This window comes from Ochotona curzoniae, unplaced genomic scaffold, assembly GCF_017591425.1.
Source record: "Ochotona curzoniae isolate NIBS_2020 unplaced genomic scaffold, NIBS_Ocur_1.0 scaffold_2587, whole genome shotgun sequence".
Lineage (NCBI taxonomy): Eukaryota > Metazoa > Chordata > Mammalia > Lagomorpha > Ochotonidae > Ochotona > Ochotona curzoniae.
The window spans coordinates 4,941,086-4,957,440 of NW_024467096.1; the positions used below are offsets into that span (position 1 = coordinate 4,941,086).

The 16,355-nt window shown below is 43.3% G+C and overlaps 1 protein-coding gene across 2 annotated transcripts in view; it reads right to left on the reverse strand.

Annotated features, from left to right (window-relative positions):
- Positions 1-16,355, reverse strand: part of LOC121171185 (sorting nexin-4) — a 57,325-nt gene that overhangs the window by 21,710 nt on the left and 19,260 nt on the right. For both annotated transcript variants that reach the window (XM_041002759.1, XM_041002761.1), the window contains one exon: positions 7,871-7,926. In XM_041002759.1, coding sequence (XP_040858693.1) covers positions 7,871-7,926 — 56 coding nt within the window. The remainder of the gene's footprint in view (positions 1-7,870; positions 7,927-16,355) is intronic.

A 16,355-nucleotide genomic window follows, 5' to 3' on the forward strand; every position in this document is an offset into this window, starting at 1 on the left:
ATCAGTCTCCTGGTCTATACATTCCTTATGTGGCTGTCATTCATAACACTTAACACTTAGGATGTACATGTTGCAGAATTTCAAGTTTCTACTTTTGGCCCAAATCCCTCTTCCATAGTTCAAACCTATATAGAGAAGTGATTAACAGACATTTATACTTGCTGACATATCAAGGGCTTAATGTGTCATGCTCGATCCACTCCCCCTCCTCATCTAAATTGTGCTAATGGGCTCCTTAGTAGGCTAAATAATGAAGCTTCAGCGTCATCTCGTTTCTTACCCCACTCCGGCACCCCTACATTCCACTAACCACCCAGCTGGCCAATTCCACCTCTGGAACATTGCCTAGATGCACTCACTTGCCTTGGTGTGCAGCCAACAACCTGGATGCAGATAAGCATCATTACCTTTCACCTGCTAGTTCACTCAGCCCCAGGTCACTCTAACTTGCTGCCCTCTTGGCTCAGACGACCTCCCAAAAGCTCAAAGCTGCACTGCTCCCCTGCTTTTAGTCAGATTTCTTCATGAAACACAGGTTAATCACTGATCCTGCGAAAGAGTCCAGACCCCTTAACATGGCTTACAGAACTCTTCACAGACCATACAGATGTAGTAACTGTCATTCATCTAAACAAAGAGGCGGCTGGCAAAGCTGAGGGCATCTGATCATGATAAAATACTTTATGTTCAACATTCTTACTCCACTCTAGGCAGTATTCTTCAGCTAAAAAAAAAAATAATAATAATCCAAGGAGCAAGATTGGCACGTCATTTGATGGAGGGCAAAGCCATGTCTGCTCTTCCTTTTTACATCTCAGGTGGAAAACAGAATGTGCTCTTAGTGGTTTTTATTTTTATTTATTTTTTTTTTTTTTTTGCATTTCTGGTATAAAACTCTCAAAGGGGGCCGGCACTGTAGGATGGTGTGTAAAGCCGCTGCTCACGGTGCTGTCATCCCATATTGTCACCGATTCATGTCTCAGCGGCTCTACTTCCAATGCAGCTCCCTGTTAATGTGCCTGGGAGGGCAGCAGAAGATGTCCTGAGTGCTTGGGTTCCAGTACCCACGTCAGAGCCCTAGAAGCAGCTCCTAGCGCAGGGCTTCAGACAAGCCCAATTCCAACCACTGCAGCCATTTGGGGAGTGAACCAATAGATGGAAGATCTCTTTGCTTTTCTCTCTCCCTCCATCTGTAACTCTGCCTTTAAAATAAACAAATCTTAAAAAATAAAATGGCCAACTCTGAAGGGATATGAAACTAAGAAGTTAATGTGAGAAGGAGTAAGAACAGACTGTGGACTCTTAAGTATCTATTGATTCATATACATCCTTTAACTACAGCCAATTAGAATTGAGTTGAAATAATTTTCAGCAGAACCTAAGATTTTGGGGCTGGCACCATGCTGTAGCAAATTAATCCTCTACCTGCAATATCACAGCATCCAATATGGGTTTTAGTTTTGAATCCTGGCTGCTCCACTTTTTTTTAAGATTTATTTATTTTTTGGCCTGGCACGATAGTGTAGCATAGCGGCTAAAGTCCTCGCCTTGCACATGCCAGGATCCCATATGGGCACCAGTTCTAATCCTGGAAGCTGTGCTTCCCATCCAGCTCCTGCTTGTGGCCTGGGAAAGCAGTCGAGGACGGCCCAAAGCTTTGGGACCCTGCACCCACGTGGGAGACCTGGAAGAGGTTTCTGGCTTCGAACTGGCTCAGCTCCCGCCATTGTGGCCGCTTGGGGAGTGAATCAGACGGAAGAGCTTCCTCTCTGTTTCTCTCTCTGTATAAACCTGCCTTTCCAATAAAAATAAATAAATTAAAAACTTTATTTATTTTTATTGGAAAGTAAAATATACAGAGAGGAGAGATAGAAACTGCTCCACTTTCGAATCAGCTCCCAGCTAATGCGCCTGGGAAGGCTGTGGAAGACTGACTCAGTGTTTGAGCCTCTCACCCACATGGGAGACCCAGAATAAGTTCCTGGGTTCAGACTGGCTCAGCTCATTACTGCATCCATTTGGGGAGAAAACAAGCAAATGGAAGATTTCTCTCTATCCCCAGCAGATAGGTTTCAGTCTCTCTGTAATTCTGCTACCATTAAAATAAATTTTTTAAAGGTTATTTTTAACAAAAAAGAAATTAAGGTTTGAATTCAAGTGTTGGGCCCAGTGCAGTGGCCTAGCGGCAAAGGTCCTCACCTTGAATGCCCCAGGATCCCATATGGGCGCCAGCGGGTTCTAATCCTGGCGACCTGCTTCCCATCCAGCTCCCTGCTTGTGGTCTGGGAAAGCAGTCGAGGACGGCCCAAAGCCTTGGGACCCTGCACCCACATGGGAGACCTGAAGGAAGCTCCTGGATCCTGGCTTTGGAATGGCTCAGCTCCAGCCGGTGTGATCACTTAGGAAGTGAATCATTGGATAGAGGATCTTCCTCTCTGTCTCTCCTACTCTCTGTATATCTGACTTTGCAATAAAAATAAATAGATCTTTTTTTAAAAAAATGAATTTCAGTGTCAGGAGCCAGACAGTTCCTTCAATCCTATCTCCCCTGATCAGAGCTTCCTCTGCTGGGGCTCAGGGAGAAGAAATTCTCTAAGGTCACGGAGCATCTCCAGACTTGATCAGATTTCCTAAGTACCTTTCCCAATTTTTGAGCTGGCATAACTATAACTTCTTAGTTGCACATTAGGTAATAAGAGAATGTGTAAGAATATAATCAGTAAGACTCAAGAACACTTAAACTAGGAGAACAGAGGCTCCTGGAGCTGAAAGCAAAGGTCCATTCTGGTGGAAGAATGTGTAAGGCACATAACAGCTTCTGAATGTGATTAACAGAATGGCACAATCTGCAACATGTGTGTGTACTTGTCCTGGGCCAGCAGGCATACATATCCCCAGTGATCACATCACCAGGAAGCCATGGATAAAAGTTTCTAAGTAGGTGACAGACAAAATGTGCACCTTTGGAAAAAATCATGGATACAGGAAAATCAGAAGATCTAAAGGTGAAGGCTGAAACTTCATCAAGTTTTAGATGACAATGTGTATTTCACAGAATGAAGGAATTAATTTTCCTGTAAATAAGAGTCTTAAGTTCTTTGCCCAAGTCAGGAACTAGTAATATCTGCACACTAAAGTAAGGAACCCCGGAGGACCTTCAGCACAGCAGTTAAGCCACAGGTGGAGACACATGTGTCCCATTTTCTCAGTGCTGGGGCAATGCCTGCCTCTCACTCTTAACTACAGCTGCCTGCTACTGGAGACCCTACAAGGCAGCAGTGATGGCTCCAGGCATGGGAGATATGGACTCAGCTTCAAGTTTTTAGCTTGGCTTGATCCGGTCCCAGCCATTCAGAACATCATCATTGGGAAATGAGCCAACAGATCCAAGAACTAGTTGTCTATCTGGTAATAAAATCTACCCCCACCAAAAAAGATGAGATATCCTTTGATAAAGAGTACAAATCATGTAAAATCTCAAAATGATGTAATTCCACTTAACAGGATGGAGTTAAAAAAGAGACTTCAAACTGAAATGCTTACGTAAGACTTCTCTCTTGAATTTTCATGTATCTTAAATGCCTGCTTTTGAGACATAAAAATCAACATGTAAATGCAGATTCCGATGAGACTACAAGTTTGAGATTGTCTACCCCTAACCTATGGCAGGGCCTCACCTTACACGTATGTTCTGTTCTTAAGACAATCTTAACACTACAGGATCTGTGCTTCACCTTATTCTCCATTCTCTACATACTTGTAGTTATTTCTCCTAAGCTTGAAGTGGTACCTCTCCTAATCAGATCAGAGTTTGTCCAGGCTTGCTTTGCACTTAAACAAAGTTTTTAACTTTAATTTTAATAAATTTTTAAGGTTTAATTTATTTGTAAGGCAGGGTAACGATGAGGGAGCTATGGAGACCAACTCACTCGCTCTCTCTTTCTCCCTCTCCCTTATTTTTATTGGAAAGGCAGATATACAGAGAGAAGGAGAGACAGAGAGATCTTCCATCTGCTGGTTCACTCCCCAATTGGCCACAATGGCAGAGCTGAGCTGATCCAAAGCCAGAAGCCAGGAGCTTCCTCTGTGTCTCCCAAGTGGGTGTAGGGTTTCAAGATCTTGGGCATCCTCTTCTGCTTCCCCAGGCCATAAGCAGGGAGCTTGGTGGGTACTGAAGAGACTAGAACACCAACTGTCTCATAGGTGCCCATATGAGATCCCGGCACTTGCAAGGTGAGGATTTAGCTATTGAGCCTTTGCTCCAGGCCCAGCCTGATCTTCTGTTTGCCAATTTAATCCCTCTCTTTGAAATGCCTGCAACAGCTGAGGCTGGGCCAGGCTGAAGCCAAAAGGAATGAATTCTATCCTCTTGTCCCACATTGGTAATAGGAACCAAGTACTTGAGATAGTATCTGCTGCCTCCCAGGTGCATTAGCAGGAAGTCAGATGGGAAGCACAGGTGGGACTCAAGCCCAGGCACTCTGAGGTGGAACGTAAGCATCACAAGCAGAAGTTCACTGTGCTGTGTCACAACATCCATCCCAAGACTTGTCTTGACAATAACCTCCATCAAGGCTATTACTAACTAATGTCTCTCTCCAACCTCAAAGCTGAATACTTCAAACAAAAAACTGGAATCTAATTGTTGTCTATTTCATATCACTCTCTTCTTTTCACATGGCTTTACTTTTTTCTACTGTACTACACTGAAAGTATTTTTTAAATTTTATTGGAAAGACGTAGAGAAAAGAGACAGAAGTATCTTCCATCCACTGGTTCAATCAGCTGGAGCTGAGCCAATCCAAAGGCAGAAGCCAGGAGCTTCTTCCTGGTTTCCCACATAGATTCAAGGTCCCAAGGCTTTGGGCAGTCTTGGATTGCTTTCCCAGGACACAAGCAAGGGGCTAGATGGCAAGTGGAACAGATGGGAACTGGCCCCCATATGGGATCCTGGTGCTTGCAGGTGGAGGATTAGCCAGTTGAGCCATTGTGTTGGCCCTACACTGGGAGTATTTCCAGCTCTACAGCTTTTGCACCTGTATAACCAGCTATTATCTGAGCATAAACCCAGAGGAAAAACAATACCATAAGCCCTGGTAGTCCGTGTGACTGTTAGAATACATCACTCTTCTCTCTACCCTCATCTTCTCTGGTTTCAAAATTTCCAGTTCCTGCCTCCCTATCCTTCTGAATGTTTTTACCATGGTGCCTTTTGAGAGTACTGAAAAAGCTCACTATAAATTCCTTCTCTCTTGGGGCTAGCACAATGGCTTAGCATACTAATCCTTGCCCTGCAGCATCAGCATACCAGCTGCTCCACTTCTCATCCAGCTATCTGCTTATGTCCTGGGAAAACAGTGGGAGGACAGCCCAAGTCCTTGGGCCCAGGAACCCATATAGGAGACCTGCAAGGAATTCTGGCTCCCAGCTTTAGAGCAGCTCAGCTCTGATTTTTGTGGTAATTTAGGGAGTGAATCTATCTGTCCTCTGTTAAAAAAAATTTGCCTTTCAAAATAAAAATAAATGAATCTTTAAAAAAAGTCTTCTTGGGCCCAGCACAGTGGTGCAGTGGTTAAGGTACTCGCCTTGCACGCCCAGGATCCCATATGGGCACTGGTTCTAATCCCGGCAGCCCCGCTTCCCATCCAGCTCCCTGTTGTGGCCCGGGAAAGCAGTGACGACGGCACAAAGCTTTGGGACCCTGCACCCGCGTGGGAGACCTGGAAGAGACTTCTGGCTTCGGATCGGCATAGTATCGGCCGTTGCGCTCACTTGGGGAGTGAATCATTGGACGGAAGATCTTCCTCTCTGTCTCTCCTCTCTGTATACCCGCCTTTCCAATAAACATGAAAATAAATCTTTAAAAAAAAAAGTCTTCTGGGCCCGGCGCGGTGGCACAAGTGGTTAAGTCCTCACCTTGCACGCCCGGGATCCCATATGGGCGCCGGTTCTAATCCCGGCAGCCCCGCTTCCCTTCCAGCTCCCTGCCTGTGGCCTGGGAAAGCAGTCGAGGACGGCCCAAAGCTTTGGGACCCTGCACCCGCGTGGGAGACCCGGAGGAGGCTCCTGGCTTCGGATCGGCATAGTATCGGCCGTTGCGGCTCACTTGGGGAGTGAATCATCGGACAGAAGATCTTCCTCTCTGTATTTCCTCTCTGTATATCCGCTTTTCCAATAAAAAAAAAAAAAAAAAAAAAAGTCTTCTCAGTCCTGGCGACGTGGCCTAGCAGCTAAAGTCCTCGCCTTGAACACATCGGGATCCCATAATGGGCACCGATTCTAATCCCGGCACCTCCACTTCCCATCCAGCTCCCTGCTTGTGGCCTGGGAGGGCAGTTGAGGACGGCCCAAAGCTTTGGGACCCTGCTCCTACGTGGGAGACCTGGAAGAGGTTCCTGGTTCCTGGCTTCGGACTGGCACAGTGCCAGGCGTTGCAGTACCGGCCATTGCACTCACTTAGGGAGTGAATCATTGAACAGAGGATCTTCTTCTCTGTCTCTCCTCTCTCTGTATATCTGACTTAGTAATAAAAATAAATAAATCTTTTTTAAAAAAATTTAAAAAAGGACAAGATGTTAAAAAAAAGTCTTCTCTTCATCCATACTTCTAGCATAGCAAACTGACATAAGCAGACAATTCAGAATTCCCTCATAAAATCATAATCTTAACTGCCTAAGTAACCTGGCTTTCTTATAAAAGAAGAAAACCATTGTTTTATATACAATTTAACATCTAATGTGAGATTCATATGTATGATGCTATAATGGTGAACAGATACTATTTTCCATTTGTCCAGACACTACACCAAGAATGGCCGCTGTTATAAACGATGGACTTTGAGTAATAATGCTGTGCTCAATGCAACTCGGCGCAACAAACTCAGCACGGTGGGGGGGGGGATGGCAGGAGGGGAGACAGTAAGAGAACTCTGTACTTTGCTCTCAAGTTGTCTATGAGCTTTACTAAAACAACTTCAAAAAGCAAAGTCTACTAGACAGAAAAAAAAATAAAGCTTTCAACTTACTATTATCAAAACTTTAAATATTCAAAATATTCATATTCAAATTTCATGTTAAAATAGAGGCACTGTAATTAATGTTCTGTTATGTAAAGTCAGACACAATAGGACATCAGATAATAAAACGGAGCTGTTGTCTGATAAGAATGTACACTGTGTAGAAACCAACACCTAAGGACTCCCCGCAGGCATCCTAACAGAGTTGAAAAGCATGGCAAAGTGAGCCTGGCTCTGATGGACCAAGTTGCAGGTGCGCAGAGGAGACGTGAATTAGCCCACATTCAGAGAAGGCGCAGAAGCACAAACTTAAATACCTGGGTCCTGTGCCTCAGCAAAGTCACTTCTGAATACACTGGCATCCTTGAATACAGAAAAGCTCTCCCAAACACCAACCTGATACTAGCAAGTCAAATGTTGTCAGACAAATCTACCTCCATTAAATCATTAGGCTAGTATGCATTATCTATCAAGTTTATGGCATACAAAGAACATTGTTGATTATGAAATACATAAGTACATAATTTTCATCTAGCGCTCTGTGTATATTTTACAGGCAAAGTCATACAAGGAAAACGATGCAATTAAAATTGTCATTTTTCTGACACTCTCAGCATTTAATAAATCCTTCTAGCAGTGCTTTCATTTTTGAAAACTTCAGTTATTTACAACTTCAAATTCAGTTAAGCTAACAAGTTTCCAAATCAGTTTTAGACTTTAAAAAGGACTTTCATCAGACATGAATTACTATTTAAAATACTATGCAAATAAATTGCACACATTCAGAAATGAAAAATGAAATAGATAGGAACCATTCAAAACAACATAGGAACTGTTATTAAAACAAAACCTTACTTGTCTGGGTTTTTCACTCTGAATGTTGCATTAAGCGCTTTTAACCTGGAGTCTGCCTGGAAAAAATAATTTATTTACTTAATACAATTACATTGGCGGGTATAAAATTCAAACAGTTTTACTGTCCCTTTAGAATTAAGATGTTCAAGTAGAGTTTTCATCATAACACATTAAATATCCCTAAAAATAGTTTAGGGGTTATCTTTGAGACTACTACTAATAAACGAGCCTGAATACATGACATTCGCTGATACCAAAAAAGAAAAAGAAAAAACTATAAACATATGGCATATGGCTTCTGCACTGTTATAATTCAGAACAGGTCATGTGGAAAAAGCAGTTCAAGAAAAACAACGGTCTAAACTAAATAAGTGGAACTAAACTAACTGGGCACTCCTGCAAGCAGTTCTCAGAATTCAAGCCAGATGTACACTGAGTTTTCTCATTTTCATAATCAGCATTTTAGGGAGAAATAAACAAATATGAGAACACATGCAGCAGAGAAGTGGAGCCAAATGACATCAAGTTACTTTTTAGCTAGAAGAAAATGTTACAAAACACAACTTGTTAACTATCTTTACTTATAACTGTTCCTAAAAAAACAGAGGGAAAGACACTAAATAATCTTATAAATGCATGGACTATGCATTTAAATACCCAGATTTTACCCTAAGTACTCATTAAAAAAAATCTTTTCTGACCAAGGCAGAGACACAATAGAGTTTATATAAAGTAGCTTAATCACAAATCAACCTCAACTTCAAAATGTCCTTTGATTTTAAAAACCTCAATCACCTTGAAAACTTCTCAGTGATCTACCCGCTAATGCAGTTACAAAAACTCTTTAATATAACAGAACAAAAACATTCCCAGGGCTTCCCATGTTACTTGACTAAGAAAAACAAATATGACAATATCAACAGTCCCAGCATCCCTGAACCGCAGACCAGCAGATCCACAGTTATCTAAAGCTCAACTTGTCGCTGGTTTCAGGGTCCTCTCATTCCAAAATCATCTTTTTACCAATTCTTGGTCTGTCTTAACATCTCATGGGCAAATGAGTTCATTTGAAAGTCCCTACAAACACCAATACCTATAAACTTGATGCATTTAGCAAAAAACACTACAGGGGGTGGGGGTCTCATAGCTCAGCAAGTTAAGCAGTGCTTCAGACGTGTACACCGCAGGTCAGCACACTTGGGGTGCAGCCCCCCAGAAGGCAGCAGATGATGACCTGGGACTTGGGAGGGCTTGATGGTGTCCACAGACCCAAGTACATCAGGGAACATCAGGGGTGAGGCAGGAGACGGAAGATCTCTTATATCTTTCTTTATCACTCTCTTTCAAATAAAGAAGTCAATAAACCTTTTAAAACTCACTACATATCAAAGGAGCTCAACAAATTTCAATGTCCAGTCATATACAGAAGTGATTCTTTAAAGTCAAATTACATAAACACTATAAGAAAAACGTCATCTTTCCTTGAATCTTGTGTATTTTAGTACCACCAAACTTATTTTTCATGCTGACCTTTGCTGACAGAACACTGTTCAGGTTAGGTGCATCCCGGCACCCTACTCATTTTGCCAGCTGTTTCACAAGCCTCACGAATTTGGGAATTGTCTAAAACACAACCAAAAAAGTCTCCCCCAGGCTGGATCTCTGAAAAATTAACTGGACTGCTCCAATCTGTACAGACTTACCCAGTGAGCACCTGAAAGTGCCCCAATGCGTTATGCTTCATACAAACTTCTACTCCATCTAAAAGAGCATTATCTGAAATCAGTTTGTTTCTTGGCTTAACTTCAAACTCTAAGACATCACCAGGTGAACAGTGGCCCTGGAGTTGCACGAAAGCTATTGTAGCAATACTGGTTATACAAAGCTGTGCCATGTATGTTAAAGACAGAGAGATGAGACAGAGGAGGCAACGAGGTCGACCTTCCAGCTATCCACAAGCTCACTCCCCAAAAAGCTGCCAACAGCGGGAGCTGGACCAGAAAGAAGGCCAGAGTCTGAACTCCCTCCAAGTGTCTCTCATGGGCAGCAGGGGCACAACTACTTGAATAAATTAAAATAATAATAAATAGTCTTGTAAAAAACAAAATATTAACTCTGATTTGGATTGACCTCATTCTCACAGAAACACATCTTTTGGGCCCGGTGCAATGATTCAATTGGCTGACCCACACCGTGCCAAGCATCAGGATCCCATATGGGTGCCAGTTTGTGTCCCCGGCTGCTCCGCTTCCCATACAGCTCCCTGCTTGTGGCCTGGAAGAAGAGTAAAGAATGGCCAAAACCTTGAGATCCTGTACCTGTATGGGAGGCCCGGAAAAAGCTCCTGGTTCCAGACTGGCGCAGTTCTGGCCGCTGTGACCATTTGGGAAGTAAACAGTGAATGGAGATCTGTCTCTCCTCTCTGTAAATCTGCCTCTCCAATTAAATTAAATAAATCTAAAACAAACAAAAAAACCACACAGCTTTCTTTACTTCATTTTTTTCAGTACTTCCTTTACCAATATCTTTGCATGCATTAATTCTAAAAAAAAAAAAAGAGAGATGGCAATTAAGAAGTTAATTGAGCAGCTAGTGGTATGGTGCCCCAAGTTAAGCTTCTGTTTTCACTGCTGGCATCACACATCTAATGGAATGCCAAGGTGCAGTCTGAGACCTGGCTTGGCCCTTTGTGTATACCACAGCTGCTGCCCTGATCCCTCGATACAGAGCACGAGGCCACAGAACCTTCACAGCTCCTAGACAGAGCTGCAAGTCAGCAATGGGAAGGGGAGAAGGGTTCCTGCTTCAGTTTCTACTTATAATGGTGTCATGAGAAAAATAAGGATTAGCTCTAAGGGACGGTGACAGCCCATGTCACTGCAGATCCAAAGTAGTAACAGAACATTGGAAACATGTACCACTAGCAGCAGAGACAGAGCACCTCCCAGCCCAAGAAAGAGGCTGAGAGCCATCTTCAACACAGACTGGAGAGGAGCTTGGTCAAGTCCCACAGAAAACATCCCCTCCCCTCAGGGGCTGCTCTAAAAACATGCCAAGAGTCCCCTCATTCTCTGCCTAGGACTCCCTAGTGTTATCACTAAGGTGGTACTTTCTCCGCAACATCCCTGAAGGCTTTTCTCCCATCTGCTGTTCTTTACCCTGGGGGACACTGGATGGAGGGTCTATCAGGAAGACCCCCCCAGAACTCCCAGCACCACCTCTGGATGCAGGAGAGGAGCCCCACTTGATTCCCATCAGCAGTGGGAACATAGACCTGCGCTGGGACACTGCGAGCTAGAAGAGTGACCAGATGTTTGGGACACTGGGGCAATGTGCCTACTTGTTCTGTATTTCTGCATTAATTTAATTATGCCATTAATTATGCTGACCCAGAATTAATTAGACCTACGGGGCAACTGACAAGCAAGTCAGAGGGATTATCACCTACTGCAACAACTTGGTGGTAATTTTTCTTGGGATATTATATAAAAATACCATAATTTTAATATATTAGTCATGATGTATTTAAAATACTAGTCATGTGGTCATCACTCTGGCTCAATTGGCTAATCCTCCATCACCAAGTGCTGGAATCTCATATAGGTGCTAGTTTGTATCCTGACTGTTCCACTTTCGATTCAGCTGCCTGATTATGGCCTGGGAATGCAGTGGAGGATGAAACAAAGCCTTGAGACCCTATACCCACATGGGAGACCTGGAAGAAGCTCCTGGCTCCTGGCTTTGGACTGGTGCAGCTCCGGCCATGATAGCTATTTCTGGATTGGGAGACCTTTCAGTGCTTAGGAGATCCTTCTGTCTCTCCTCCTCTCTGTAAATCTGCCTCTCCAATAAAAATATATCAATCCTTAATAAATAGATACATAATAAGCAAATACAATTCACACAGTGCTAAAAAAAAAAAAACAGTGGTTTTAATTCCGTTAAAATACTTTGCATTACAAGAGAATGAGTAACACGGATATTAAAATCACATTAATAGATGTGTCCAAAATAAATATAGAAAAACTTCATGGAAAAATGGGTTCAGAGATGCTTACTTTAAGGCAAGATATTTCTTGGAATTCATGCATAGATTTTTCATAAACTACATTTTACATGAAAATTTCAAAAACATATTATGGCCTTATAGTCTCACTACTTTGGAAGCTATTAGATTTTTAATTTAAAGTAATATAGATATGTACAACTAATTACAAACTAAATACACAGCTTCAAGCCCCAGCACAAGGCTCATACGCTAACTCGTGCTTGCTTTTCTTGGTTAAGGATCTCAACATACTGTCAGTGACTACCTGGGGAGGCCAGTTTTCTGTTGAAGGCAACCACTCAGCATCTTTCTCTCTTTACAATTCTGAATTTAATGTTAAGCTTTGTGCTCAACTTTTTGTGCTCTTAAAATCAACTTTTGTGCTCTCAAAATCAAATCTGTGTCTGCTTTCAAACATTAGAAATGGAAAAAAGCGGGCCCAGTGGCGTGGCCTAGCAGCTAAAGTCCTCGCCTTGGATGTGCCAGGATCCCATATGAGCGCCGGTTCTAATCCCAGCAGCTCCTCTTCCCATCCAGCTCCTTGCTTGTGGCCTGGGAAAGCAGTCGAGGACAGCCCAGAGTATTGGGACCCTGCACCCGTGTGGGAGACCTGGAAGAGGTTCCTGGTTCCCAGCTTCGGATCGGCGCAGCATCGGCCGTTGCAGTCACTTAGGGAGTGAATCCTTGGACAGAAGATCTTCCTCTCTATCTCTCCTCTTCTCCAATAAAAATAAATAAATCTTTAAAAAATTGGAAAAAAGCAATCTGTCTAATCAAAACAAACAAAATACAAGCAAACAAAAAGTACTGAGGGGAGGGACTGTGGTGTAGGGGGTTAAAGCTCTATGTCAGATGCCTGCCACTCCTAACAGAGTGCCAACTTGCATCCCAGCTACATTGCTGCCATCCTGCTTCCAGCTGGTATAAGTATCTGAGGATATTTTAAAAATTTGAAGAAAAATGGAAAAACACAAAAAAATTTGAAATTGATGCATAATTTTTTTAAATGTATTCAATTTCATTGGAAATTTAGATGCTGATTCACCCCCAAACAGCCACAACAGCTGGAGCTGAACCGAAATGAAGCCAGGAGCCTGGAGCCTCCTCCAGATCTCCCATGTGGGTGCAGGGTCCCAAGGCTTTGGGCCGTCCTTGACTGCTTTCCCAGGCCACAAGCAGGGAGCTGGATGGGAAGCAGGGCAGCCAGGATTAGAGCCAGCACCGATATGGGATCCTGGCAGGTGCAAGCCGAGGACTTGAGCCACTAGGTTACCACACCAGGCCTGAAGCATAATTTTCTTATGTGCATCTTTCACATAAGCAAATGCCAGATGTGATAAATCTAAAAGAATTTTTTTTTCCAATTCTGATAACCTTTCTAATATCGTCTTACAGTAGCAGTTATCAGATTCTTTTTAACTTACTTATTTTTCTATTGGAAAGTCAGATTTACAGAGAAAAGCAGAGACGGAGAGGAAAATCTTCCTTCTGATTGTTCACTCCCAAGTGGCTGCAACAGCCAGAGCTGAGCCAATCCAGCCAGGAGCCAGGAGCTTCTTTCTGGGTCTCCCATGTGTGTGCAGGGTCCCCAGGCTTTGGGCTGTCTTCTGCTACTTTCCCAGGCTACATGCAGGGAGCTGGGATGCAAACCAGCACACATATGGGATCCCAGTGCATGCAAGGCAAGGACTTTAGTCACTAGCCTACAGTGCTGGTTAGCAGATTTTAGGGACCAGCATAAAAGTGCAGTGGGTTATGTTGCTGCCTACAAGGCCAGCATCACCCCACATTTCACAGTGCCATTTGACATTCCAGTTGTTCTATTTCTATCCCAGCTCCATGTCAGTGCACCTGAGAAGGCAGCAGGTCATGAGCCTGGTCCTCAGACTCTGTCACCCACCCAGCAGATAGAGTTCTAAGCGCCTGGCTTCAGCCTGCCCAGCCCCCAGAGTTGTGGCCATTTGGTAAGCGAACCAGCAGACCTCTTTCTCTCTCCCTATCCCATCACCCTACTTTCTTTTCTCTTCTCTTTTCTTTTCTTTTCTAAGATTTTTGTTTTCTGAAAGCCAGGTTACAGAGAAAAGGGAAAGTCAGAGGGAGAGGTCTTCCATCTACTGCTTTACTCCCAAAAGTGGCCACAATGGCCAGAGCTGAGCTGAACTGAAGTTAGGAGCCAGGAGCTTCTTTCAGGTCTCCCACATGGATTCAGAGGCCAAATAACTTGCTTTCCTAGGCCATAATCAGGGATCTCAATGGGGAAAGCAGCAGCCAGGGCACAAATCAGCTCCCATATGGGATGCTGCAACTGTAAGGCAGAGGATTAGCCTGTTGAGCCACTGCACTAGCCTATCCCTGCCTTTCTAATAAACAAAACAAATATTTTTTTTAAAAAAGTTAAATCTTAGGCTAGTGTTAGTTATCATTATATTGGAAAGCAACTGTGGGATTCCTTTCAAACATGCCCAATGACTCAGTCACACAACCCATAGCAAGCAAACTTCCATTTTTTCTTGAAGCCTGAAGAAAACCATTATAACCTCAGCTATAAGAGCCCAGCTGTAGGGCAGTGAGGTTCTGCGGTAAACAGGTGTGGGGATTTGGCCTCAGGCCAGTGAACTCACCCTGCAGTGTTTGATAACCGCCTACCGCTTCCTCCCCTTCCTTGCTGTCAAACCCACATGTCCACTGAAATGACTGCCAGTGGGTCTCTCTCCAGTATTACTTCAGTAATCTTTATTTCTGCTAAAATAGGTGTAGCCTAGAAATCAGCTCAAAAAAGTATTTCTCTAAGTATAATAGTAAGCCACATTATACCCAACTCAAGGTAATTGTAAATTAGAAACAATTTATGACAAAGCTAGATACTTAACTGTTCTCTGGACTGAGAAGAAAACCCTTTCTACTCTGTTTTCTGCAGACTGTCAAATGCCTATATAAAAATGCATAAAGCCTTAAAAGATATTTTTAAATTACTATAAAGGTATTTTGGGATTAGCACTGCAGTGAAGCAGGTTAAGCCTCTGCCTACCACACTGTTATCCCATATGAGCACCAGCTTGAGTCCCGGCCTCTCCACTTCCAAACCAGCTCCCTGTTAATGTGCCAGGGAAAGTAATAGATAATGGCTCAAGAGCCGCAGCCCCTGTTAGCCACATGGGAGCCTCAGATGAGGTTGCTGGTCCCTGACTCCTGCCTTTGGCCTGGTTCAGCCCTGGGTGTTGCAGTCATTGGGAGAGTTAGCCAGCATATGGAAAATTGTTTCTGGCTCTCTATATTTCAAGTAAGTAAATAAAACAGAATCTCAACAAAAAAAAAAAAAAAGATTTTATTTTGCTTGCCTAGACCGTTGTAACTGAACTGTTAGTACTGTATTATGACATGGATCATTGATTAACATATACTACATACAAACTGAATGTATCTTACCTGAAATGCATGGGACCAGAACCATCTAAGATTACAGATCTGGGAATGTTTGCATACATTTTACTGGCTGAACATCCCTAACCAGAAAAACTCCAAAATTCAGAGCATCTCACATCTCATATTTTTGGATTAGCTTACTCAAGCTGTACTGTGTGTTTACATTTATCCACTTACTTGTTCATTGCGCCCGAGATTAAGCTTTGCAACCAGGGTGACCATCTCAGCACCATCACTATGCTCCTCAATTTTCAGATAACAATCTCATTTTCAAATACTACTTCCAGTGATTGAACAGGAGAAAACTAAGTAAGCCTGCAATACCAACACACGTTCCTGTGCCCACCGCAAACTGGCTGTCAGCCACCAAAGGCAGAAGAGCCATGGCCAATAACTTATCTTTTAGTCTATTAAAACGAGAAAAATCCAATTGTGAGTCTTCAGAAGTACTTTCTACATCTGATGAAGAGTGTGTGTAGTAGACCCAGGCACTGTGTAAGGCTGGCACCCCACAAGGGCACTGGTTCATGTCCTGCTGCTCTGCTTCACTTTCAGCTGCCTACTAACGGGCTGGGGCGAGCAGAACACAGCCCGAGGGTCTGGAGCCCTGCCACCCACAGAGCAGACCCCGAGGCTCCTGGCTTCAGCCTGACCCAGTCAGACTGTTGCTGCCATCTAGGGAACAAGCCAGGAGATGAAAGATATCTCCCTGTCTATCCCTCCCTTTCTCTCTGTAACTCTTTCAAATGAATAATTAAGTCAAAAAAGAAAAGAAAGAAACGAGAGTGAGGATTATGGGGAAAAGGGAGTGAGCAGAAACATGACAGAAAGAAGGAAAAAAATGGTAGGAATACAAATTCACTGTGAGAAAGTTACAGCTTGTATTTAAATCGATGCTTCGGAACATTCCTTCTCAGTAGAATTAACCTGCCCATTATGGTCTCACTGTGCAGTTTCTTTGCAAGCCTTACCAATGATACCACTCACTCTCCAGTCACCACACCCACTCCGCGC